The sequence below is a fragment of the Syngnathoides biaculeatus genome, chromosome 9 (genome assembly GCF_019802595.1).
Source record: "Syngnathoides biaculeatus isolate LvHL_M chromosome 9, ASM1980259v1, whole genome shotgun sequence".
Lineage (NCBI taxonomy): Eukaryota > Metazoa > Chordata > Actinopteri > Syngnathiformes > Syngnathidae > Syngnathoides > Syngnathoides biaculeatus.
This window is the reverse complement of record NC_084648.1, coordinates 16,045,577-16,072,016: the sequence shown is the minus strand read 5'-3', so window position 1 is coordinate 16,072,016 and position 26,440 is coordinate 16,045,577. Positions and strand designations below refer to the sequence as shown.

The 26,440-nt window shown below is 44.1% G+C and overlaps 1 protein-coding gene across 3 annotated transcripts in view; it reads right to left on the bottom strand.

Annotated features, from left to right (window-relative positions):
* Nucleotides 1-26,440, bottom strand: part of npnta (nephronectin a) — a 64,813-nt gene continuing 38,373 nt past the window's right edge. For all 3 annotated transcript variants that reach the window (XM_061830651.1, XM_061830652.1, XM_061830653.1), the window contains 9 exons: nt 25,859-25,978; nt 21,824-21,943; nt 19,790-19,924; nt 18,369-18,491; nt 14,074-14,472; nt 7,286-7,369; nt 5,952-6,050; nt 4,048-4,307; nt 1-2,268 (listed from right to left, as the gene is read on the bottom strand). In XM_061830651.1, the coding sequence (XP_061686635.1) occupies nt 2,158-2,268; nt 4,048-4,307; nt 5,952-6,050; nt 7,286-7,369; nt 14,074-14,472; nt 18,369-18,491; nt 19,790-19,924; nt 21,824-21,943; nt 25,859-25,978 (1,451 nt within the window). In that variant the 3' untranslated portion in view covers nt 1-2,157. The remainder of the gene's footprint in view (nt 2,269-4,047; nt 4,308-5,951; nt 6,051-7,285; nt 7,370-14,073; nt 14,473-18,368; nt 18,492-19,789; nt 19,925-21,823; nt 21,944-25,858; nt 25,979-26,440) is intronic.

The window sequence follows — 26,440 nt, the reverse complement described above, 5'->3', positions numbered from 1 at the left end:
AAAAAAAAAAAAAAAGTATCACAAGCATTTCGAAGTTTCCTTCTTTAACACGGGCGGATTTACATTTTTATATGTCTAAAGCGCACAACAAATTTGAGTATGTACATTAAAAGGAACACAATCTGTAAAAGGCTTCAAAGTTGGCTGTAACAAACGGCACTTGATAGATAATTGTACAATAAAGCATATACTTTAAAATCGATGGCTTGATCTCATGACTGAGCGATGGACAAAAAAAAAAAAAAAAAAAGATTTAAAAACTGAAGCTGGTAAGTTTTTGTGTGACCACAACATGATGAAAATCCAGTCGCACATTTCATATCACGGGGGGAATAAAAAAGTTGCCATTTTATGAGAGTGAAATTTGGATGGAAAAAGGGAATTTTCATAACGTCATTTCATGGAGAAAAAAATGGAATACTTGAATAATACATGAAGTAATTCAAGAAGAAATTGACTTTGACCATCTGTGGATTCTTATTACTCGTTACAATCTCAACTTTTTGCTTGTGAAATTGAGATATTTTGATCGGTTTTTTTTTTTTTTTTTCCCCAGCAAATTTTTTTCTTTATTTTTGTATAAATTATAGATTTATTCCCGCAATATTACTTCCGGTATTTTAATTCCCAAAAATTGTGTTCATCATGCGATATCCATTTTTTTTTCATAAATTTTGCTAAATCTCTATTTAACTTTTCTCAACAAAATATGACTTTCCTCCCCAAATAAAAAAAATGCTCCATGTTAAATATATTTAGTCTTAGTGAAATACTATTAATGCTTTAAAAAATATTTCCTCTTAAATTGCCCACCCCACATAAAAAGGCAACTTTAATCTAAATTGTGACTCATTGGAACAATACTCAAACTTTTTGCCTATAAAAAAAATAACAATTCTGGTAATCCAGCAACTTTTTCCTGAAAAAAAAAAAAAAAAACTTCAGCATAAAATGTCAAATTTATTTTTGTAATTTTACATTTTCTCGTACAAACCATGAAATCGTTTCAGCAATATTTCATGTTTTTTTTCCCCCCCTTCTCTCTTAAAACACTGCAACGCGATCCGCCACAATATCGCAGTTTTATGTTTCCCGCCTCTGCAGATAACGCAGATTTTGAAGTAATTGTGTTTTTAAAAAAATATTTTGAATTGCTTTTTCCAGTTTACAGACAGGTCCCATTTTAGAGTTGCGCGCCTTCGCAGTAGTACCAGTCTGCGCTGCAACATGCCGGGCGGCACAGCCTCGGATTGGAAATTCACCCGATAAAAACATTTTTTTTTTCTGATGGTTTATTATCATCACCGCAACATCAAATCTAATCTACATTAGTACATCTGTAGCATTTCGCATCCCGTGTTAGCATCAAGCTAGCCATCTTGTGTCCGGTGAAATTTTGTGGCTCGGTTGAATATTTTTATTTAAATTAACAATGTTTGATTGTCCTTTTTTTGTGTCAAATTCAGAGTAAACTCCAACTTGGAGTGACAAATATTATTTGACTCAAAATAATTTTATACAAGTGTCTCCAAATTCTAGGCAGGGGCTCAGGAATACTCCATGAAATGTGTTTTTAATAAGTTCAAGAGTGTTTTAAATGGGTTAAAATGTGTTTTAAGGATATGGGAGGAGTAAAATTAGAAGATTTTCACCAACTGTGTGTGACTCAAACACAAAAATATAAACAAGGGTTGACTGTACTCTGCTCTTGTTTTTATCAAATTTCAACTTTCCAAAACATTACTTTGCCATAAAAAAAACAAAAAAAAACAACTGCGGCATTTTGCGCCCGGCGGTTTTTTTTTCCCCCCACGTGCAATGACAAAGTTTGTTTTTGTGAAGAATTTTTTTCTTTTTTGCATCTCGTGGAGCTGATGTGTTGTCGATTTGATCAGATGAATAAGAAGAGAAATGCGACTGGGGGGGGTGTTTGCGAGCGGACGTTACCATGGGAACCTCGCGGGCTCAGACGAGGCTGGCGTCCAGTTCAGTCTTTGCATTTCGAGAAGCACAATCCGCTGCTGTTCGCTGGATCGGACGCAAGGAGGCGCCATATGCGAAGAGGAGTCCAAACAGGGGGTGGGGGGCGGGGTCACGTCTCATCCAGACCACCTTCCGATTGTTTTCTCTTCGCGATTCCGCCCTCGAGCCGCCGCTTCAGAGACTCGTCGGGCCGCGATCGTCCGTGCAGGAGCCCCTCGCTAGCGAGACGTCGTCCACCGCCATCTCGCCGCTTCGCCCTCGTCCCCGCTCGCCCTTCAGCACCACCTGTAGGAGGGGGGGGGGGGGGGGGGGGGGGTCAGTCACAGTTTCAGCGGGTCGCGGCCATGAACCAAAGTCCTTCGTCGTGGGAAAACATTTGGAATACATGGGAGTCCTCGGTCTACGACTGAGATCCGTTCCTACAGTCGCGAATTGACTCGAATTTCGACTTAAGTCGGATTCCGCCGTTAAAGTCAGAATTGACATCAAAATACTTTGTATAAAAAAAACAAATACATTGAAAAAAACGAGATGATGTACTTAGCATGGATGGAGAAGAAGAAGGGGGGGCTGTGCTGAGCTATGAGTTCTTTTCACTGACGTCACATTTTTTTGCTGCCATTTAACCTCCCTAGCTAACGCGTACCCAGTGTGGACGTCTACGGAATACTCTCGGTTACCGTTTGCGTTTTTGTGTTTCACGGGCGTCTCGGGACTCAAGTACACAAGAGAGGACTTGCTGACCATCAGAGAGCCTTCTTCTGACTTTTCCTCGGCAACTCTCGCCAATTGGCTGACGCTTTTTCCGGAGTCGCTAGTCGGCGCGCTCTTCACAGCCTCGGGATCCGGTACAGGAGTCCGGCTGCTTAAGCGGGGACGTCATCTAACGCTTTCGACGATAGACTTTGGACGTTCTGTGGCTCTGCGCTCCATGGAGACTTAGCATTGTGGACGATTGCCCGACGCTGCTATCACGCTGCCCGGTCTCAACCTCCGTTGTGCTAATCGTGTCGCTGAGCTAAGCTAACTAGCTTAATCGATACTCTTTTCAGAAGGCCGACATTACAGTTAAGATCGTTTTCTCTTAGTCACTTGAAAGATTTGAGAATTTTGTGAAATACTGGATGTGTTTATTCTTTTGTCTTTCTCTCGTTGTCGTCAAATTTTAAACAAATAAACATTTCGCTTTGCTTGTGGTGAACTAATATACAGGTTTTACTTTTTGAAAAAAAAAATAGAATAAATGGAGTTTCTCTCAATATTAAAGAAAATAATATTCTATCGCCTTTCGTTTTCCGTGATTTCTGTCACATCGAGTAAAAGATCATAGAACTGCGTCACAAAGGTGCAGTATTGTGCTGAGTCCCATGATGTGTGTATGCCAGGTGGGCTAGTAGTCAGTCTGGGCTTGATGTGCTATCGGTTGCGTCTTCAATAAATGCGGTTAGGAACATAACGTCGTCCGCCTTACCTACGTATGGGTAACGGGAGCTCAGGGATCGAAAATGGCCGCCGTTTGAACGTGAACACAACCCATTGCAAAGGAACCCGGTCCTCAATCTTCTCCATCTCGACAAGTACCAAAGAACCTTGTTTTGTGATCATTGTGTCCGACATCCGGGACCCTTCACATGTGCTAAAATACGGGCTTTATCTCTAATAATTGTCACCGCGGTCGCCCGACTGAAGCCTTGGTGGCGTCGGTGTTTTCTCCTTTCTCCAATATTTTTATGATCTTGAGCTTCGTTTCCATGGTAATGGGGTTTTTTTTTTGGCTGGAGAAGCATTGCTAAAAAGATAGAACTTTCTTCTTTGGGGCGATAATGTCGAAAAATGCAAAGATACTCCCGACGCACAAACGCGGACAAACCAGACAAAATGGCGGCCGGGCCACGGGCGTTGTGAAGTCGAAACAGTCTGAAACCGAGGACTCTCTCGTTATCACGGAAATTGTTTGGAGAAAAACGTCACTGATTAATCAAGGTCAACTACAAAGCTATCAACTATCAAAAGTTGCTCGACTCCTCCAAGCGCGCCAACTCGTGGAAATCCTTGGAGACTTACGCTCTCCAGGCCCGCCCCCCACAAGGTTATCTGGGTGTGCCTCCAGCTGTTGCCGCCCGTCCTCCCCCACACGGCCGGGCTGTAGCGGGCGCCCTTCTTCACGAACACCTGCAGCATGCCGACGTGGTGGCCCGCCAGCTTGTGGCGGAACGACAGGCAAAGGTTGCCCTCGTTCCAGGGCGGGGCCAGCGGGAGGACCAGCCTCGCCCCCCGCCCCGTCCTCTTCTTGCCCACTTCGGGGATGGTGAGGTAGCGACCGCCTGGGCAGCGAAACGGCACATTTCAGTCCGTGTAAAACATGCAAAAAATTCTTCATTATTCTGATTGGCGAGTTCCACCTACAAAATATTTGGGTTCACAAAAAAATAACAGATGTTTGAATCATACAAGCATGTTTTATATCATAGTAAGCAAATATAACAGTAATTAATAATTGTTGAAAAAGAAATCAATGAAAATGTATTCAATACAACTGAACTTCACTGCAGCAGGGCTTTTTACCCATAGGGGGCGCCTCCGTACCACTAGCTGTACCCGTACAACAGGCAGAATCCCTTGAGCAAACTGTGAGAAAGTTTACGACGCCACCTTTTGCTTTGACACCCTAACAAATGTATTTCCATGCGAGCCATCTTCCTTTTCGGGTCTTTTAGAAGGAAATACCGTAATTTCCGGCCTACAGGCCGCGACTTTTTTCACACGCTTTCAACCCTGCAATTTATGCGGTGATGCGGCGCTAGCGTTAGCGTGGCGCTAGCACACTTGGTTATAAGCCTTGGTACACAGAAAGAGTTTAACGCTAGCGTCATGTTAATGCTAGCGCTGAACTCTAGCATCGCGTTAACGCTAGCGCTAAACTCTGTGTACTGAGGCTTATAGAATAAGAGAATTACGGTACTCTACTTGTTTTGCACGTGAGAAGGTAAATTGGATTAGAAAAATCAAGTATTTTATTCAAGAAATTCATTTTTGATCTAAAAATTGGAAAAATTGCATGGTTAGAAAACGTTTAAATTCCTACATAGACCTGAATGCGATAATCACAAAGGTCGGTGAATAAATTAAAATGCTTTATGAAGAAAATGTTCATTTTAACAGGTCACAATTTTATGACCGCAATTGGGTTTCAAAACCAGCTGTCGGACAATCGTTATAAAAATATGGATGCATGGACAATATTTTTACATTTTTTTTTTTTTTTTTAGAGAAAAGTATCATTTATTGGATTAGAAAGCTACTTTGCAAGATAAAAGTTGGAATCAAGAAGTGATTTTTCAAACCCTAAAAGGGAGGCAAAAAATACCAAGGAAAATGTCAAATAAAAAAAAAAAAAGTTATTGAAATATCAGTAATTTTAATAAAATTAAGTTTAAACAAAACAAGTGAAGTTTAGAGAGTTTAGAGAATGATTGAAGATTCCAGGAAATGTTTGTACTATCTGGGGGATTTAAAAAATATATAGTATAGTATCTTAAATAAAAAAATTAGAGTTCTTTTTTTTTTGCCCATTGGATAGTTGTTTTTGTCCCCCCCCCGAACAATGTTTTCAATGTTTTGATTTTGAGGGAAAATATCCTTTTGAGAGAAAAAAAACAACAACAAAAAAGACCATTTGTATAATTTGAAGTGCAACTTTAAAGTAGCAGTCTTGAGTCTGGCAAAATCGAATCCATCATTCCGAAGACGGCGCGAGCTCTAACTTCATGTTTGTCCAGCGCCGACTCGCGTCAACGCAGTTCAAACATGTCCGCCTTATGTAAAGCTACAGAACAAAACCGTCGGTAATCCGAGTCGAAAGTGTCACTCAGCGGCATCCCGGGGGTCTCCATCTCGTCTCCCGTCATTGAGTCCAAGACGGATGCATTGTTTACGTTGCCTAACGAGCTCGCCGGCCTTCCGTTTACCTGCCGGGTCCGGCGTGGTCTCCCAGTGCACGTCGCCGTCTTTGTCTCGGATCCATCCGCACAGGCCGTCGTCGAAAGAGCAGCTCAGGAAGCCCGAATCTGTCCGGCGGGAAGAGAACACGCAACTTCAAAGACAGGCGGAGGTTGTGAATTGACCGAAATAAACTCACGACGCGACAAGAAAAAAGATCTTATTTTGTATCTTGGAAAAAAAATAAAATAAAAATCAATTGGAATTTTTTCAGGAAAAAAGAAAGTGTCAGAAAAACATTTATGTTTATCTGCAGAAAAAAAAAAAAGATCAAACCTCCCAATCAAATTTGAATGAAACCGAAGTTTGAAAGTTATGTGAATTAATTCACAATATTATAAGAAATCACGTTTTATTTATCAAAGCAAAAGTGGGACATTAAAATAAATGAATGTTAGATGACACAAACCAGAACGTTATGTTCTATCCATTTATCATCCATCCATTTTCTTTGCTGCTTATCCTCACGAGGGTCGCGGGGAATGCTGGAGCCTATCCCAGCCGTCAACGGGCAGGAGGCGGGGTACACCCTGAACTGGTCGCCAGCCATGCGCAGGGCACACAGCGACAAACAGTCACAATGACACCTCGGGCCAATTTAGAGTGTCCAGTTAATGTTGCGTGTTTTTGGGATGTGGGAGGAAACCGGAGTGCCCGAAAAAACCCACGCTGGCACGGGGAGAACATGCAAACGCACACACAGGCGGGTCCGGGATTGAACTCGCAACCTCAGAACTGTGAGGCCCAAACTTTAAGGTTTGATCCTGTCCCGCCTGTGTGGAGATTGCACGTTCTCCTCGTGCCTACGTGGGTTTCCTCCGGCTACTCCGGTTTCCTCCCACATCCCAAAAACACGCACCATAAATTGGACACTCAAAATTGGCCCGAGGTGTGATTGTAACTGTGACTGTGATTGTTTGTCGCTATGTGCCCTACGATTAGCTGGCAACCAGTTCAGGGTGTACCCCGCCTCCTGCCCGTTGACAGCTGGGATAGGCTCCGGCACTCCCACGACCCTTGTGAGGATAAGGGGCTAAGAAAATGGATGGATGACACTGTATTTAAACTCCTCGCTGTACTTTAAATGTATGATATAACTTCAAAACAGTTTTGTTTTTTTTTTTGTGCAAGCAGTAGAAGTTCAAAGAAAAACTTTGAATAAATTGCCCTGAATGCCACTATAAAGAGCTTTGTGCGATATGTGGCTAATTCTTCCTCCCCCGCCCCCATCCCAAAATATCATTTCCCCCCCCCACGACAAATGCTGCAAATTTGACTCATTGAAATGCGTGCTGTGGCTCACCGGCGTCGTCCTTGGCTTCATCGGCCGTGTTGCCCAGCTCGATGTCAAAGTCCAGCACTGTGTTGCGGCCGTGGTCCCGCGGGACTGAGGACACAAACAAAGTTGTGTGAATATGTGGAAAAAAAGGATGCATAGAAATAATGTACTCGACAATATTGTACTTTAAACAAATAGATGGATAACAAATAGAATGTAAAGCATCAAGCAGTTTGTGCAACATGATTAAATGCTGCAATCCAATGCAGCGGGTTGCTCCTTCTGGCGTGCCCATCCTGCCCACCGGAGGCAGTGCTGTGTAATAACAGTCATGCAGACACAAATGAAGAACAAGAGACTACTCCTTCTTTATTACTAATTAATAAGTCGGAGTAAGAGTAATTTTCCATAGAGGATGAAACATACAGTATATGGCTGTGAGTATTGTTATATTATCTGTCTGTATGTGTTCTTTCAAATTTTTGTAAAATCGTGACTACCGATGCTACCGTTAACGTGTCAATGACATTTGCCATTTATGTTAGCATTTAGCTTGTTGATCTAAAGTCTGGTCTTAAGGACGCACTGTTTGCTCGTTTTTAAGTACATCGCATGTAGTTCTCTTTGCTTTAAGTTTAGTTTGACTTTTAACTTCAAATGAGATGCGGCGTTACCCCATCTTGAAACCACTTGATGGATTGTTCGCTATTTGCTAAATTGCTGCTTAATGTGTGCTAAGTGAGTCAAGCGTAAAGTTTGAGCTCACAAGTCAAAACGAAAGCAAAAAAAAAAAAAACAAAAAAAAAAACGCGACATGACGACTGGCTTCACGGCCACCGGAATCCCAAGGCACCACTGTATAGGTTTATGGCCCCGTCACACCATGACGTTCTGGTCAGCGTTCAATAGCGTTTGAGGAAACGTTGGTAGTCACCAATGGTCGCCGGGATAGCGCCAGAAGAGCGTTGGTTGAACGCTAGTGAACGTCAATGATCGCTGGGAATCGGCGGAGAACGCCGGTCCGGAAAAAAAGTTTCGAACGTGCACAAAAGTTCGTTAGTCAGTCGTTACTGTAGCGTTACTTGGTTGTTAATCGTTTGCTTTGTAGTCAACGACTCACTGGCGACCTCTCAACTACCACCGAACAATCCCCTAGCGCGCACAGCGTGTAAAGTCAAACGAACGTCCTTTGGCGTCCATTGAGCGTCACCGATGCTTTGCATCCTTACTTGCAGCGCGAGTTGCTGAAGTCCGCACCCCCACCTTTTTTTCGTCTAGGCCGCAGGATGCTGACTGTTCAAACTCACGAGAACAACTGAAGTGAGTATGAAATTTCCAACGTTTTCGTTCCCGTTCCACTGTAAAAATGACACGCCGGCAAAACGCTATTCTGTCGTTATTCACCCGTTTAGTCCCACGCCCGACACGCTCGTCTAACGTTGACAAATCGCTCGTCGCGCGCCGGTGACACGTTAGCACACGCTAATGGTTTTCAGGGGTATCGTATTTGGTCGCTGTTACACGCTTCTCGTGCATCAGACACGTTAAGTCATGCGTTAGACGCACGTTAATCACACGCCAGATGTGTCATCCGCGTTTGAGAACGCTGAAAAATAGAACGATTGAAATGTTCAGAGAACGTCGACCAGAACGTCAAGGTGTGACGGAGCCTTAATATGTTTTAAAACCTTCAGACATCTGTGAAAAAAAAACAATAAAAGATGCAAAATTCTGCTCAAGCTTTCAGCGCGATTTAATCAGATACGCTAATAATAAAAAAAAAAAGTATGAGGCTACAGATCCAAGTGACCTCTGCTGCGTCCAACAAGTGAGTCACACAAGCTGCCAGGGCGTCTGAATGCCTGAAGGCATTCAAGTGGAGGAGGAGGAGGAGGCCAGACTCACACCAGAAACTCCAGAGAACCCTGGCATCCAGGATCAACCTGTGTGTGTGTGTGTGTCAACATTTCGATGATCTTTGAAGGAATGCACCCAGACCGGAGCACCCCCCCCCCCCCCGGCTTCCTCTTACTTGGATAACATGCATCCAGGTCATAAGAGTGTATAAATAAAATGATCCTGATTAAGGAATCTGCAACTTGAACTCACAGAGTCAAGAAGCTGAAAATAGACCTTCACCCCGTCCACTTATTTTAGACAACCCCCGAGGAGATTTATTTGTAATATTTTGGACGCGCCCTGATCACATTGCACCCAGTATTGAACTTGGGCACGACATCTTTTGTTCGTTGAAATACATAAATACGATAAATGTGGCTTTATTGAAGCAACTTGAGAGCACCGCGTGTTTTATTTGGAGTTCAGTGCTTTTTTTTTTTGTTATTAGTGTTGAGCGGAGTGACGAATTGGATCGCGTTAAAACCGAGGACGCCATTTAAGGAAATACGGCAAAACAGAACGTTGTCAGATTGCTGAACTCGCGTGGCAGGTTGTTCTATTAAGGGCACAGGTTTCATTTCTTACAGTCGACGACGGCGCATGGCGTCCAATACATCCGAGCACGCCGTTAGAGTGACAGCGAAGGGCAATATTTTAAAAACGATGACCATGCAAGACTTTAGATGGTGCGTTTGGTTACTCGACTGCAGAATTTATTAGGCGTTAGCTCCGTGACTTATTTATTCGAGGAGATGATGCGCCTGGTGATTAGAAGCGTCGATTAGAACGGAGGACAACATTTGAGGGAAGAATAATACTACTGTCTGTATTCGCGCGAATGGGGAGATTTTATTTGGGTATTTAGTGGCCCAGAGTACATGCTCAGCAATTAATTTGACAGTTCCGTCTATTAAGAATGGAGGTCACTACTGTGGGAAATATCGTAAAAAGTACATTATTTATTACAGTGGATAATCCACAAAGGTATTAATTTGTACTATATAATAAAGAGAACTGCTGTTAGTAAACACCTGGACTCTCTATCTATAAAAACCAAAGACCAAGTCCGAAACTTTGGTGTTCCGATTGATTCCGACCTAACTTTCAACAATCATATCAAATTAATCACAAAAACTGCCTTCTACCATCTGAAGAACATATCAAGAGTGAAGTCTTATATGTGTCCACCAGACCAGGAAAAGCTCGTCCATGCTTTTATGTCGAGTAGACTTGACTATTGTAATGGTCTTCTAATTGGACTCCCCCCCCCAAAAAAAGAGTATTAAACAGCTGCAGCTCATTCAGAATGCTGCAGCCCGCGTTCTGACCCAAACAAAGCGGTCAGAGCATATAACGCCAATCCTAAAGTCCTTGCACTGGCTTCCAGTCAGCTTTAGAATAGATTTTAAAGTTCTGCTACTAGTCTATAAATCACTAAATGATTCAGGTCCTGAATACATGAAAGAAACGCTTCCGGAATACAAACCCAGTAGAGCTCTGAGATCGACCGGCTCGGTCAAAAGGTGGAGCGCAGAGTCCAAAGCAAACATGGCGAAGCAGCATTTAGCTATTACGCTGCACACAAATGGAATAAGTTGCCAACAGAGGTGAGGTTAACCCCAAGTGGGAATGTTTTTAAATCTAGGTTGAAAACTCTTCTTTTTTCCCCCCCTCATACTTTTTTAGAATACATCCACTTTTGGATCATCTTACTTGCACTGTATGCAGTTTTAATTGCCTTTTTTATACATATATATTTTGTCTGTCATTTTCATTATTTTTATCCTGTTTTAAATGTTTTATCTCTTTGTTTTCAAATGCCTTTAATCATGTAAAGCACATTGAGTTCGCTCGCGTATGAAATGCGCTCTACAAATAAATTTTCTTTGCTTTACTACAGTGTCACGAGAATGGAGAAAATAAAGATACAGTAAACTCAGTGCTCTGTTTATTTACTCAAGTGTTTGATTTAGGGTGTAGAGTTTAATAATCAGAGTGGAGGACACACTACAATGAGGGAAAATATTTCGAGTCGAATTAGCCTTGACGCTAATATTAGCTCTTATCAGTCTGCTTTAAGCTTATCGTTTAGATAGCTTTGACAATTTGCACTGAACGACGAATCTCTGTAAATAACCTCCGGCACGGGGACTCAAGGCTCGTTCCTTTTCATTTGCGAGCGATTGGATGAATAATTCCTCGGTGGGGGGAGTCACGTCCTCAAAGCAGCTCCTGGAAGCTGTGACTTGCAGACGGGCACTAATGAAATCATCATCGCCGTACCTACGGCGTCACAGCGCCGCCGCCATTTCTAATTTCGTGCCGCCATCTGTCCCCGCAAAGGTCTCACCTGTGACTTTGCAGATGCATCCTTTTTCTTTGTTTGGTGATTTGAGGTCAATAAAAACGTTAATTAAACCGACGAGCGATGCTGAATGGGCCCTGGTGCCACACCCCCCCCCCCAAAAAAAAAGATTGCGCCATCTATATTACACGACGGAGATAGAAAAGTTTTATAATTTAGTGTCGCCCATCTGCCACTTCTGATTAGCGCTTGCTTTGGAGGCGTTCCCTTTCACAGGGTTAGGAAAATATTTGTGCTCGAGGACCACATTTGAGTTTGAAATTGGACCGATAGGGCAGGTCATTTTTATCGATGGGATTAAACAAAAAATATTGCAATTATTTTAAATGCAACTGTTTATTTTCATTAAATTCTCACATATTTTGAGACATACAAATAGTTAAACATATATAGCCAAGTTATTAAAAGTAAATGTAAACTACATAAATGCAGTTCTGTGGCCGATATATTTTTCTATAATGTATTAATAAACATTTCTCCAGCGCTTATTCTCATTAGGATCGAGGGTATGTTGGAGCATCTACCCCACCTGACGTTTCAGGAATAAAACCTCATAAAGTGTCCTTTTTGATGAGTACTTGATCCTGTTATTGTTATTGGTCATTATGGATGGTACTCGGAGAGCCAAGTATTTTTAGAGGTGGTACTTTAAAAAGAGACGCACCAGTCAAATTTAAACACGAGGAGTCCTCGGTCTACGACTGAGATCCGTTCCTACAGGAGCGACTTGACTCGAATTTCGACCCAAGTCGGACGCCGCCATTAAAGTCACAATTGACATCAAAATACTTTGTATAAAAAAACAAATACATTGAAATCAGGTAATGTACTTAGCATTACTGCCGAGAGGAAGAGGGGGAGGCCGTGCATAGCTATTGCCAAGGAACCTGGTCCTCATTTCTCTCCATCTCGACAAGTACCAAAGAACCTTGTTTTGTGATCATTGAATCCGACATACTAATGGAACCCTTCACATGCGCTAAAATACGGGCTTTGTCTTTAATAATTGTCACCACGGTTGATTGACTGAAGCCTTGGTGTTCGCATCTCTCCTTTCTCCAACCTTTTTATGATTGTGAGTCTTGTTTCCATGGTAATGGATTTTCTTATGGCTGCAGAAGCGTTGCTAAAAGACACGGCTTTCTGCTTTGGGGCGATAAGGTCTAAAAAGGAGGGCGAAAAATGCAAAGATACTCCCGGCGCACAAACACGGACAAGATGGCGGACGGGGGACGGGCGTTGTAAAGTCGAAATGAGGACTTCCCTGTATGGTCAAAATCGTAACATTTCTACGACAAGACCGTTTTTTTGAAATTAACAAACTGAACTTGAACCTTGAACTTCAAAACCAAAACGCAAGACTTTTTGCCTTTCTGGGTACGTTTTTCGAGCCATTTTTGTGGGTCTAGTCATGATAGCCTCGCCTCCTAAACCTGACACTGTTAAGTAAAATTGGAATCAAGGTCTGAATTAAAAAAAAGAAAAAAATCCCAGGATAAGTCCATCTCGAGCAAGTCGCTTTGCTTTATGGAGATTTTTTTGGACCTGGCATTCGTCCTACTAAGATTACCGTGACTGATTGGTCAGTAAATTCACCAGACCTCAACCCCGTTGAGAGTAATTTTTTTTTTTTTGGTTTCTTAATTGGTTCTCCTGTCCATCCATCTATTTTCTTTTGCCGCTTATCCTCACGAGGGTCGCGGGGAGTGCCGGAGCCTATCCCAGCTGTCAACGGGCAGGAGACGGGGTACACCCTGAACTGGTCACCGGCCAATCGCAGGGCACATTGAGACAAATTGCCGCACTCACAATCACACCTAGGGGCAATTTAGAGTGTCCAATTCATGTTGCATGTTTTTGGGATGTGGGAGGAAACCGGAGTGCCCGGAGAAAGCCCACGCTGGCGCGGGGAGAACATGCAAACTCCACACAGGGAGGGCCGGGATCGAACCCGGGTCCTCAGAACTGTGAGGCCAACGCTTGTGCCGCTGCCCCTTTTTAAGATGGATAATGAATTTTTTTTCGTTGGTTAAGCTATAATCATCAACATGGTAAGGTACCAAATCTGAAAATATTTTTCTCCTCGTACAGTCAATCTATAAAATACGAGATCCACTTTTTGAACTCCAAAATGTATATTCTAATCTATATTTTATACACCCGTAGATGCAACACTTTTGAACGAGGAGCTCGTGATTTAAAGTAAGGAATTTATCACTGAGCATTTCTACTTTGTCGTTTTTCTCGCATTGAAAAATGAATAATATTTGCCCAATCACTGAAAAACAACGTGCCTTACAACCCGCCTCAAACATATCTGAGTATCTGAAAGTGCTTTCAAAGTCAAATGTATAACCTTTATAAGCAAAGTAGCTTTTAAAGCCTTGCGCTGCCTCCGAACAGTCATAAAATCCACTAACACCATTTGCTAAATGGCCTATAATTCCACTTACAGTCCCACAATGTTTTTTTTTTTTTTTTTAAATTAAATTCACGCTGCTGAAAAAAAAAAAAAAAAAAAAGAACAAAAAAAAAAAAAAACCCTTACTGTGCACGTCTCCTCGCTGCTTGGTCACGTCCTTGTGGATGCTGTTGTCCACTGTGGTCACCCGCGGAGGCGGAGGCGGAGTCGCCGTCGGGCTTCGTCTGGTGGGGGTCACCGGTCTCGGAGGGACGTAAGGCCTGCGGGTCGGTTGGGGCGGCCTCCTGGTGGGGACGAAGGGCTTCCGCGTCGGAGTTGATGGCTTGCGAGGGGCTATCGTCGTCGTCGTCGTCCTCTTCGGGGGCACAGTCGTCGTTTTGGGGGCGACGGTGAACACCCTCCTGTGGGTGACCGGCGGCCGTAGCGTGGTGGTGGACCTCCTCTGGTCTGTGTCGGGCAGGTGGTTGTGGTCGCCGGGGGGCAGTTTCCCCGGCCTCGGTGGGTCTATCACCACCTTGGGAATGGCTGGAATGACAAGAACGTGCATAGATGGAGTCCTAACAAGCAGTGAAGACCTAACGAGGCAGAACAATTAGCCATTAACTGTCATAACGACATTTTTAATATGCACTGAGTCACTTCCTCCGACCAGTGATGTCCCTCAAATGACTCTCTTTGATTAAATTGGCACGTCCCATAGCCGTGGGCACTTTTAGAGCACTGAGGCTGTTCAAAGTCACAGGTGAGCTGGCACCTCTCCTGTCAGACTTTTGGTCTCGGTCAAATTCACAGTAGATTACAATATCGTTAAATATACTTTAGGAATGAAAACTTTGCATTTTGTCACTTCATTCTACTACACCATCCATCCTCTTTGCTGCTTATCCTCACGAGGGTCGCGCGGAGTGCTAGAGCCTATCCCAGCTGTCAACGGGCAGAAGGCGGGGTACACCCTGAACTGGATGCCAGCCAATCGCAGGGCACAGAGACAAACAGCCGCACTCGCAATCACACCTAGGGGCAATTTAGAACAGTGATTCACAAACAGTGTGCCGTGAGCGCTCTTCAGGTGTAATACAATATAATATAATATAATAAATAATAGTAATTTGTGGCCTATGGTATTTTTAGAACATACCTCACGGGCCCCTTGTGTGGTCCTCGCGGGCTACCATTCGCCCCCGGGCACCATGTTGGTGACCCCTGCAGTAATGAATCGATCCATTTTTGGTGACATTTACTTTTCTTGGTGTGCCGTGGGATTTTTCATTTGTAAAATATGTGCCTTGGCTCGATGAACGTGGGAAATCCCTGATTTTGAGTGTCCAATTAATGTTGCGTGTTTTTGGCATGTGGGAGGAAACCGGGGTGCCCGGAGAAAACCCACGCAGGCGGCGTCGGGATCGAACCCGGGACCTCAGAACTGTGAGGCCAACGCTTTCCACCCGCCTCTACTACACCAGTGTATTTTAATGTTAGATTTGACGGCGGTACTCAGAGATGAATATTCTTTTTTTAGCGGTGGTACTTTGTGTAAAAACTTTGACAGCCACTTATCTTGAATATAATTGAGTATAATGAAGTATAGTAAATGGAAAAAAATGTAATTAAAATGTCAAACAAAGCTGCAAGACTTTATAAAACATATATAAAGTATGTTTTGCTTTTTTTTTTTTGTCTGTTTGTGGGTTTTCTTTGTGCGCGCAAGACGCCACAACGGAGGAGGAACAGCAATGGCGAAAATGTGTGAGGATAATTTTAACAAGAAATGCAAACCAGCAATTTTGGAGCCTATCTTGGCTGACTTTAAACAAGGGAAGCAGGGAACACTGTACACTGGACTAGTTGATGACTAAAAAAAGGAGACATAGATGAACTTACAAATATTCAATTATTTCCTACAGGGGGGGAAAAGCCATACAAATTGCATTGGGGGTTGGCTTGTATTCCATAACGGATTGTTTTTTATACCTTAAAGGTTCAATCGTAGTGACAGGTTTGGTTTTATTTCCATGTCTGTCTGACTTCCTGTTCCTGTCCAAATTCTGACTCCCATCCCCAAAACAGCAAGAAAAAAATACAAAAAAAAAAAAAAAAAATCTGCCCTGCAAAAACTTGCGCCCACACAAATGTCTGCAGTGAAGATAAACATCCTTTCGTTAGACTGCGGGGAGAAAACCAACAATGATACCGGGACACAGAGGTGGGAGTAAGTCACATTTATGAAATTCAAATCCAAGTTTCAAGCCTTGACCTTCACACAACCTTGTTGCGCCAAAACATACCGAGCGTATCGAAAGTCACAATTCACTCCCTCTTCCCGTTTCATTTCAGGTCCGACGATTCAGACCGTGATGTGAGGCCGTCAACATTTGGCAGTTTTGAGTTTTGCAGTTTTTGTCGTCATTCCCTTTGCCCTTTGCTCGCCAATTGACAGTGGCGCAGCGTTGCAACTGCTCAATCGGGTTTTTGTTGTTGTTGAGTTACAAGGCAGCCCCCCCTCCCCCAAAAAAAAAACAAATTTTGCCAAACTTGCCACAGATTCTATAAATTGATGGCCATAAAGCTTCTCAACCTGACATTTGAGTCAGAAAACAAACAAAAAAAATTGTTGCCAGGTGGCCATTTTGCAAAGCTAACCCAATACCCGCTTGCGAGCCATGGGCAAGGAAATTATCCATCCATTTTCTTCACCGCTTATCCTCACGAGGTTCCAGCCAATCGCAGGGCACATCGAGACAAACAGCCGCACTCACAATCACACCTAGGGGCAATGATTCGGCAAAAACTGGGACATCAATTACACGTTAATTTTGTGAAGCTGAAAATGAAGCCAAGTTTTGATAACAGACCAGCGCTTTCCGAGTGTTGGCCGCTTAATTTTCCCTCCAGTGTTAATGACATATCTAATCTATCGATCTATCAAGAGCACAATTGTCAAACTCAAGGCCCGGGGGCCAGATCCGGCCCGCCGCATGATTTTATGTGGCCCGCGAAGCCAAATCACATGTATCAATTTCCATGATTTTTGTTCGAATCTGTGTCTCAAATTTGTGTTACCAAACAACAATAGTTGAAAAACCCATTACTCCCGATTTCTGGTTCCAAAATGACTTCATAAATTTCATATGTAAATATGATGAGGTGGTGAAAGATTTTTATGGTTTCACAGTCATAACGGCCCTCTGAGGGGAACCGTAAGTAAAATGTGGCCCATGACAAAAATGAGTTTGACAACCATCATCTAGAGCTAGATAACAATATAGATATCCATCCATCCATTTTCGTCACCGCTTATCCTCACGAGGGCCGGGGGGAGCCTATCCCAGCTGTCAACGGGCAGTAGGCAGGGTACACCCTGAACTGGTTGCCAGCCAATCGCAGGGCACATTGAGACAAACAGCCACACTCACAATCACACCGAGGGGCAATTTAGAATCTCTTCGAAGAATGCTTTTTAATCTAGATATTGGGTAGAATATCCATCTCAGCTGCTTATCCTCACAAGGGTCACAGGGAGTACTGGAGCCTATACCAGATGTAATCGGGCAGGAGCCGGGGTACGCCCTGAACTCGTTGCCAGCCAATCACGGGCCACATAGAGACAAACAGCCGCACTCACAACCACACCTAGGGGCAATTTACAGTCTCCAATTAATGTTGCATGTTTTTGGCACCCACGCAGGCACGGGGAGAACACGCAAACTCCACACAGGCGGGTCCGGGATAGGACCCGGGACCGCAGAACTGCGAGGCCAACGCTTTCCAGCTGATCCACCGTGCCTCCCCAAGGAAAATATATGCTTCCAAAAATTTGTCAAAGGACGAAGGTCTCGCTTCTGTTTGAATAATGCCTGAAATGAAAAGGGAGGGGGTGTGTTTGCAGGGGAGGGGGCACCTCATCCAAGTTTCACACGTGTGGAATGTGTGTGGACAGAAGCCCCGCACCTCAGTTGTCACCTTCTCATCTTACTTTGATATGTGATGCCCACGTTGGATAATGCAAAAGACCCCCCCCCCGCCCCCACCCCCTGCCCCCGCCACCCTCGATGAGGGGGAGAAGAAGCGATGCGTCCTTCCTGCTCACTAGACTGCCACACCATTAAATGTCTGCTGAAAGACTCGCCGATTATCATTCTCCGGGAACTAATGGACTGTGCGAGAGCCGGGAGAAGCTCACAAGTTAAATAAATACATTTTGCAAACTCAATGACTCTTTGTCCCGAAAAAAATGAGAGAATGGAAAAGCAACGTTCTGGATAAATGTGATAAAGCTGGAAAAAAAAAAAAAAAGGGGGAGCTTTAGGCAGTGACTGGCAACCCTGACAAAAACAAGAGTTTCCCAGTATTTTTGGGGAGGGAGGGGGCAGCTATACCTTCCCAAGGAAAACATCCCAGCTCATTTTCACACGTGGTCTTACGTTTGCAGTCGCGGCCCGTCCCCCTGTAGCCGTCTTTGCACTTGCACTTGTACGAGCCCGGCGTGTTGAAGCAGGTGGCGTAGACGCCACACCGACCCAACTCCAAGGAGCACTCATCCACGTCTGGAAGGAAAAATGGGAAGGACGGGGAGGGAAAACGGGACGGCATTGAATGAGCGATCGTGATGTGACTGCAGAAGCTTTAGTAGTTGGCCAATTGTGATCCGTTATGATGACGTCAAACGCAAAATCATAAGCTTGACCTGTGCGACCAAAACCTTTTCAGCGCGATGGAGTTTGTTAGTTTGCATTCAATTCAAGGAACGCTTTCAATAGCCACACATGCTTATTCAAGCCGTTTGTGTGGCTAAAGCCATACATAAAAATTAATGGACTGTATTAATGCTTCTGTCACGGCCATCTTAATAAATCCAGTTTTGCGTGTGGTACAGCGCAGTACAGACATTGAATGCATTTCAACTTTGAATTTGACCCACTGAAATATAAAGTAAGAAATATTAAAAAGAGCCAAGAGAGAAAATGTTTTGAAGCAGAGGTCCGGATCCGGTGCAGAACGGATCAGAACGTTCCGTACAGCAATCTTTACAGTTCAGTTTTACCAAGAGAGGAACTGTGGTATTGCATGCGCAAGTCCGGTGTGGCGGAGAAATACGTATATTAAAATAGTACAGGACATGTATGAGGACAGCAGAACAGCTGTGAGATGTGTCGTAGGTGAGTCAGAAGAATTTAAGGTGGAGGTGGGACTGCATCAGGGATCCGCCCTGAGCCCCTTCCTGTTTGTGGTAGCATGGATAGGCTGACAGATGAGGTGAGACTTGATTCCCCTTGGACCATGACGTTCGCAGATGACATTGTGAGCTGCGGTGAAAGCAGGGAGCAGGCGGAGGAAAAATTAAGAAAGATGGAAGCACGCACTGGAAAGGAGAGGAATGAAGATTAGCTGAAGTACAAGAGAGTGTCCTCCTGGGAGAAGAGATTGCAAGGGTGGACGACTTCAAATACTTGGGGTCGACAATACAGAGCAATGGAGAGTGTGGTAAGGAAGTGAAGAAACGGGTCCAAGCTGGGTGGAAGAGTTGGCAGAAGGAGTCTGGTGTTCTATGTGACAGAAGAGTCTCCCCTAGGGTGAAGGGCAAAGTCTATAAAACAGTGGTGAGGCCGGCCATGATGTACGGATTACAGACAACAGGAAGCAGAACTGGAGGTACCAGAAATGAAGATGTTGAGGTTCTTGCTCGGAGCGAGCAGGTTGGATAGGATTAGAAATGAGCTGATTAGAAGGACATCCAAAGTTGGAGGTTTTGGAGACAAGGTTCGAGAGAGCAGACTTCGATGGTTTGGACATGGCATTGTCAACACTGTTACTATCACAGAACAATAATGTCAGTGGCGCGTACCGATGCACTGGTATTTCCCGTTGATGTACTGCAGGTCAAACCCGTCGTGACACTTGCAGATGTAGCTGCCGAAGGTGTTGATGCACTTCCGGAACCTGGGGCACACGGCGGTCCCGGCCGCACACTCATCCACGTCTGCAAAAGCGGCGACAAGAGCACAAAGGATTCTCCAGTTAATCGTTTGTACCAGACATTGATTGTGGTTTCTTTTGAGCGATGTGCGAGTCTCATCTTTGTAGGCATGAGGTAGTTATTATGCAGGCACAAAAGATTGCAAATTAGAGTGACTGTATTCTCTGTTCGTCTGGGAATGGACCTCACATGTTGTTTGTGGAATATTTCCAGTGTGGCTTTCGTTGCCAAGAGTCACAGCTCCATTTGCCGCAGTGAGGCCCTCCCACTTTCTCCTTTCTTGTCTACAGTTCTGCTTGAACTTCAACCCTCCTTTGTTCATCTTACAAGTCATCCATCAATCTGTTTCCAGAACTGTTTATTCTGCATTTTTATTTTTTGGGGTCTACTTACTTGTATTTTTAGGTGACCCATATTTGGAATTATTTTGTTTACATTTACTCAACACGTGAAATCATCCACCCAAGATGAATTACTGGTACTGTTTGTCGTGGGAGATACGAACTTAGCGCGAAGATACGAATTGAAGAACTGAGAAAATTACATATTGCGAATCTATAGCTTAGCATTTGTGACAGACATGATGGGAGTCGAGCTTGCAGAGTATTGGAACGACAAAAGGCATGAAATACTAATTCTGGAACATCTCACGCCACATTCTGCAATGATAAAGCCGACAGGGATAGATAGAATGCGATAATCGAGACTTGAAGTTAAGCTTTTTAGCTCAGCAGCGACTGTGGCTAGTGGTTTTCCAGAGTTAGCCACAGTTCTGTGGTTGGATAATGGGAGTTATGCAGTACCAGGTTCTGCATTTAATAAAACTGGTCAATGCACTTTTTGCCAATTTAAGTGATTCACAGAGTCCTATGACAGGGGATCAGGACTAAGCCACTGTAGAAATCAAACTACCAAGTGATCAAGCATCTATTACACTAACATGGTCGGAGTTTGTACACAAATATGAAGCAAGTTGCACAACCTGAACAGAGAAAGCCACATGGGTATTATCTATGATCTATGCTGTCAGGCTCATATTGATGGGTTGGATACAATCTGTCTGGTTAAGTAGCAGTCCCATTGGCACATATCAAATCTTCACAATCTGAAGAGGTTGTTTCCGATTTGAGGGCAGGGCATTTAATGAGTTTCCCCCCGTTTTATGACTTGTCATATTCTAACTGTGGCATTTAGATCACGTAGTGTAAATTCAGCAACAGAGGCAGAAAACGTCGATCAAGAGTCTTCACTGAAGCTAACGTACGTTTTGCGAGGGGAGTACGTTCAACGATCGAAGCTAGAACCTTCATATGTTGAGGTAAACGTGCTTGGAATCAGCCAATTTTGCCAAACAGAACTGTGGAAACAAAGACCTTTGTCATAAGTTCTGGTGGATGGTCTCTCCTGAAACAAAACAACGAGGTCATAAAAGCTTTCAGGAGGAAGTGGAGCATCCCATGCAACACCTGCAGCAGACTTTGCTTCGCCTCCCTCCTGTCTTTATGACTGATGTCCACCCATTCCGTGTCCTACAATTATCCAACCCAAAAGTTAGTTGGTGCCGCAGGGCAGAAATGAAAGCTAAGTCAGGGGACACCTATTGAAAGAACGTGGTAGGACAGCTCAAGCTCTTGGTCGGGTTTAAAGCGTCGTGGTGAAAAATGCTGGCCTTTATTTTGTCCAAAGATTTGGAAGATGTCAAGATCTGATTTGTTTTTAGTGCCAGTTTTGGTCTTTGTTCTTTGTAAAAGTAATGATCCAAGGTTTTCTCTCAGAACCAAGGAGAAAAACACTGCATTCCTGTCGGTGATGTATTGCCTCAGTCATTCTACAGAGGGAGGATCAGCCAGCGGCTCAACTTTCAAGCCAAAGGAGGTAAATAAAGACGGCGACGTCACTTACCCACGCAGGTTCTGCCATCCGGAGCCAGCTGTAGCCCTGGAGACGGACACTGACATCGGACTTCTCCTTTCAGCACCTCGCAGCCATACTGGCAGTTGGCCATGCCACAAGTGCGAAGGTCTGGAAGTGACAAAGGAAAACAGAAATAAGCTGGTGCCCAAACAGAAAGTGCTCTCAGGACTGTATCCCACACAGAATAAGGTTGATTTTGGGGCCCAAACAAAGGAACAAAGCACACACTGACACAGTTACATTCTCGTGCTTCACAGACCGACTGTGCTCAAACCACAGTTGCATTTATTTGACCTAACCACTTACATACCCACTCATGCGACATTTATCAAAATAACCAGCCATCCAACCAGCTGTTGAGAATGTAAAAATATACTTCCTGCTTATCCATCTTTTGTCAGAATGAGTGCCTGTTGACTGGCTGATGATCATCCATCATCTGACCATTGCTCACCTTAGCTACAAATCTCTCTCTTTCCATCATTTATCAGAATGACCCACTTAGCGTTGCTGAGCTAACAATCAACTGTCAACCTTTAACCTTACCCTATCAGTCAATCGATTATTTATCAGTGTGTTTGACAGACTTTTGAAAACTAACCATAACTACCTAAAGACCTTGCAGTCAAACATCAGAGCAAATAGCCGACCGTCACTTGACTGTCGACTGACCATTGACCGACTGTCAATCAACCGATCAACCACTGACTGACCAACACTAACAACCGACCAAAGTATCCTATCAGTTATCAGTAAAAATGGCAGTTTGTTCACAAAAACCCTATTCATCATTCAGCACAACGATTAATCCACTAAAACTAACACTACTCAATCGGTGAATTTATCAAAACGATCGACCAACTGTTGATAGCTAACCATAAGCCAACACCACAAACTGACCAACCACTGTACTGACGAAACAACAACTTATTAACATAATATACCCGTCCAATTACCTAACAACCTGCCTACCTAATCATCAGTCTGTCCATCGCTTCTTAAGTAGGCTTATCGCCTTGCATTTGGCGCTTTCAGCACTGCATCTCGAAATAATTTCTGTCATGGTCCTGGCAGTCCAGCCCTGGCTGTGCGGGTTCCCACGCAGCCGCGCTGATTGGGAGGCGCACACCTGCGGCTCATGCTGGCTTATTGGCTCCGGTGTATATCGGACCCTGAGGACGACTGGTCCGGCGCCAGATCGTTGCAACTCATGCCACGTTTCTCCACTCCCGTATCTCTGATCGTGAACCCATGTGTACCGACCTGCGCCTGTTCTCCGACCGACCCCGTAAGCCTGACTCTTTTGACGCTCCTGCCTTGTTTGATCGATCTCACGTGTACCGACTCCTGCCCGCCCGCGGACCTGCTCTCTACGCCCGACGTCCTGACTACCGCTGCTGCATCTGACTGTCTGCCTGATCCCCGACCTTGGAACAATAAACGTTTTTCCCGAATTACCTCTGCGTTTCCCGAGTCCTGCATTTGGGTCCTCTCTCCGTATTGATGGGTCGTGACAATTTCTCAGTAAGAAAATTCCAACACTTAGCAGGATAACTGTGGCCGAGTGGTTTGAAATGTGGCCTACAAAATAATCCAATCTACCCTAGACCTAATCAATAATTACAGCTGACTATTTTCCAGCCCATCGCCAACATCATCTTCGACGTTGTTGGTCCTTACTGTGCGCATCAAAAGCATGGAATCCATACAAAATGATTACACGGTCAAATGGAATTTGCTCATGTCATTTCAATAACTTCTAAGCGTGAAGAGAAAATTGAAAAGCCAGGGCCTGTTCTGCTAGAGCGTCTCAGGAAGGTGGAGCGGGGCTGATTAAATGCCGCGCTGATCTATTGATCAGCGCTCAAACAGCCAAGACACTTTTAATACCGTCCTTCAGAACACAGCCTCACGTGGTTAGCGTTGAAAAAATAAAAAACAAGTCGGAAATGACAGGAGGCTCAGGCGTGGAAGAACGCGAGGAGAAAATGTTTATAAGGTGATGTGACGGAATTTATCAAAAGGAGACGCGTCTACTCCCTTGCTGGGAAACACGACAGGGCGGCCAATAAGATTGGATTATCCGTAAAGATTTTCTTGCACTCCGCCGTGGATGGAATGTATTCGAACACGCTGCGTTGGAAATATTATACTGAATACAATCCATCAATTGCAGTCAGGGGAGTTCCATTGGTCACCAGAGTTTTTTTTTTTTTTTATCTCCTCATGGGAGCTACTTTCTTATATTTCTTATATGATTGTACCGTGATTGATCACCTTTTCAGAACCCTGCTCAAATGATCTCTGTGATGTCTAATGTGTCAATCATTATACAGCACATATGCACAGCACTGCTGCCCCGAGTTCATATTATCATGTAACAAGGCAACATAGATAATATTTAGTACTTAGTACTTTTTGTTGACATTGAAATCTGCATAAATAGTAATGTATACACAGTGTGGTATTGAATATGTATTTTTTAATACATGTACAGTTTATTTTGCTGCATACGATGGTGCTGACTACTGTTGCTGCGAGTCACTGATTGCATTTACAGTAGTTAGGCACAGTTTCTATGTAGAATTCAGCTGTTAGTGGCTGTTTTAAATCTACGTGTACATTTTCTTCTTTTCTTGGATATTCTTGTGTGGTGCCGCTGTCCACTTTGCTGCTGTAATCCAGTAATTTCTGGGAATACTTAAAGGGCCACTGTCATAAATTGTATGATTTTTAGTATGTTATTCATGAAAAAACAGAAGCCAATATCGGCCCATGCGGTCCCCCCCCCCCCCCCACAAAATATGATTTTGATGTATACAGCTTTATGTAACTCCCGCCGTGAAAATCTTCGAGGGATTTGTTTTCAAGAAGAAACATGAAGTGACGTACATGGCAGGACCGCCCTCAACTGGACTTGTTTGTTTCCATTAGTTTTACCTCCGGGATGGTAGCTCGTTGTTCCTTCGTGTTAGCCAAAACGCCGGCTCGTTGCATTGCTGGACATTGCTTGAACACTCGGGAGAATGGATTTACCCTTCATAAGTTTGCAAGAGACCCGGTTTGTCGTGAAAAATGGATTGCACGGGTGCAAAGGTCGAGAGATTCGTGGGTTCCAAATGACAGGTAGGTGTGTGTATACAGGTACTAAAAAAAATAATAATAATAGTTTGGGGTGGACCACGTAATCCGTCTCTCATAATGTAACAAAAGATCCGCGTACGTATGATAGGGGTGTTAAATGTGTCGATGTGCACGTCTGACGGCTTCCGCGTCGGCTTGGGCGCCGCGTCCGCCGGTCATGGCTTCGGCTGGGGTGGGTCATCTTCGGTGCAGAGGTGGCTTATCACGGTGCCGAGCTGGGCCGCTTTACGGTGTTGTTATCGCACCAGGTGGCTGAGTGCGCCGTTGCCGCCAGGGTTGTTCATACCCGCCGCCGTCGTCCGCAATGAACAACACCGCCGATGGCGGCAGCGATAAACAAGTGTTGATGGCGCACTCAGTCGCGAGCGACGATAACGCCGTAAAGCGACCCAGCTCGGCGTCGTGATAAGCCACCTCGGCGGTGAAAATGAGCCATCCCGGCCGACCGCAAATCATCTGAATATGGCTCGAAACAATAGGGTAATATTGCCCCGGTAACTTCACTCGGTTGTGAGATATTCTCTTCTTCGAAAAGAGCTTCCGTGTTTCAAGGGGCGTGTTTGTCTCCCACAGTAGGGTCCACAGCCTGTTTTCAAAACCGAATGTCCGGGGTGACGTCAACGGACAGGAGGTGCAGCCAATATGGCGACCACTTGGATGTCGAATGACACTTCCACAACTTTGCCCATGGATGACGCACTCTCCGCTCAAATTTATTTTTTTTGTATAGATATTGAAGTGAATAATGTTATATGTATTTTTCATTGCATTATCTATTTTCGAATGTTTATAGGGATGACACTAGACCTTTAAATGTCATTGAATTATCCGATATACTGTACATATTACACTAGCCTCACATTTTTATGACATACTTACTTCCACAGGTGCCGTCGGGCATCAGCATGTAGCCGTTGAGGCAGTAGCACTTGTAGCTGCCGTAGGTGTTCATGCACCTGTGTTTGCAAGGCCGTGGCTTCAGACCGCACTCGTTCAGATCTGGGGACAAGACGGGAGATGGCATCAGCATGAGGACGGGGCAGAAATTAGACAGGGTGGGCAGAGGAGAAGAGGTTGGATCTACTCAGGTAGAGCTGTCTATGTTTGTTAGGAAGGAGCGAGGATAGGGGGCGTTTGGCCATACATGTTCGTACATGCCCTCGACAAGCTCACCGTCGACAGGTAGGAAGAAAGTCAGCTGCAAGTGGGGTTGTAAGGAGGTTGCGAATTTCCTTGGGAAATATTGGAAATGTGAATAAGGAGACGTACATGTACAATAATAACTCAAAAGCCTGACATTTCAACAGGTTTATAAGAAAGACATGGAATCTGGTTGATTTCGTCAGGATTATGCTAAAATATACTTTCTTAGTCAGGTAGAAAAAAAAAAAAAGATGCAGGATTATTGCCATTGCGTCCCATAGAAAGTTTCTCACTGAAAATTCACAGAATTTTGCAAAC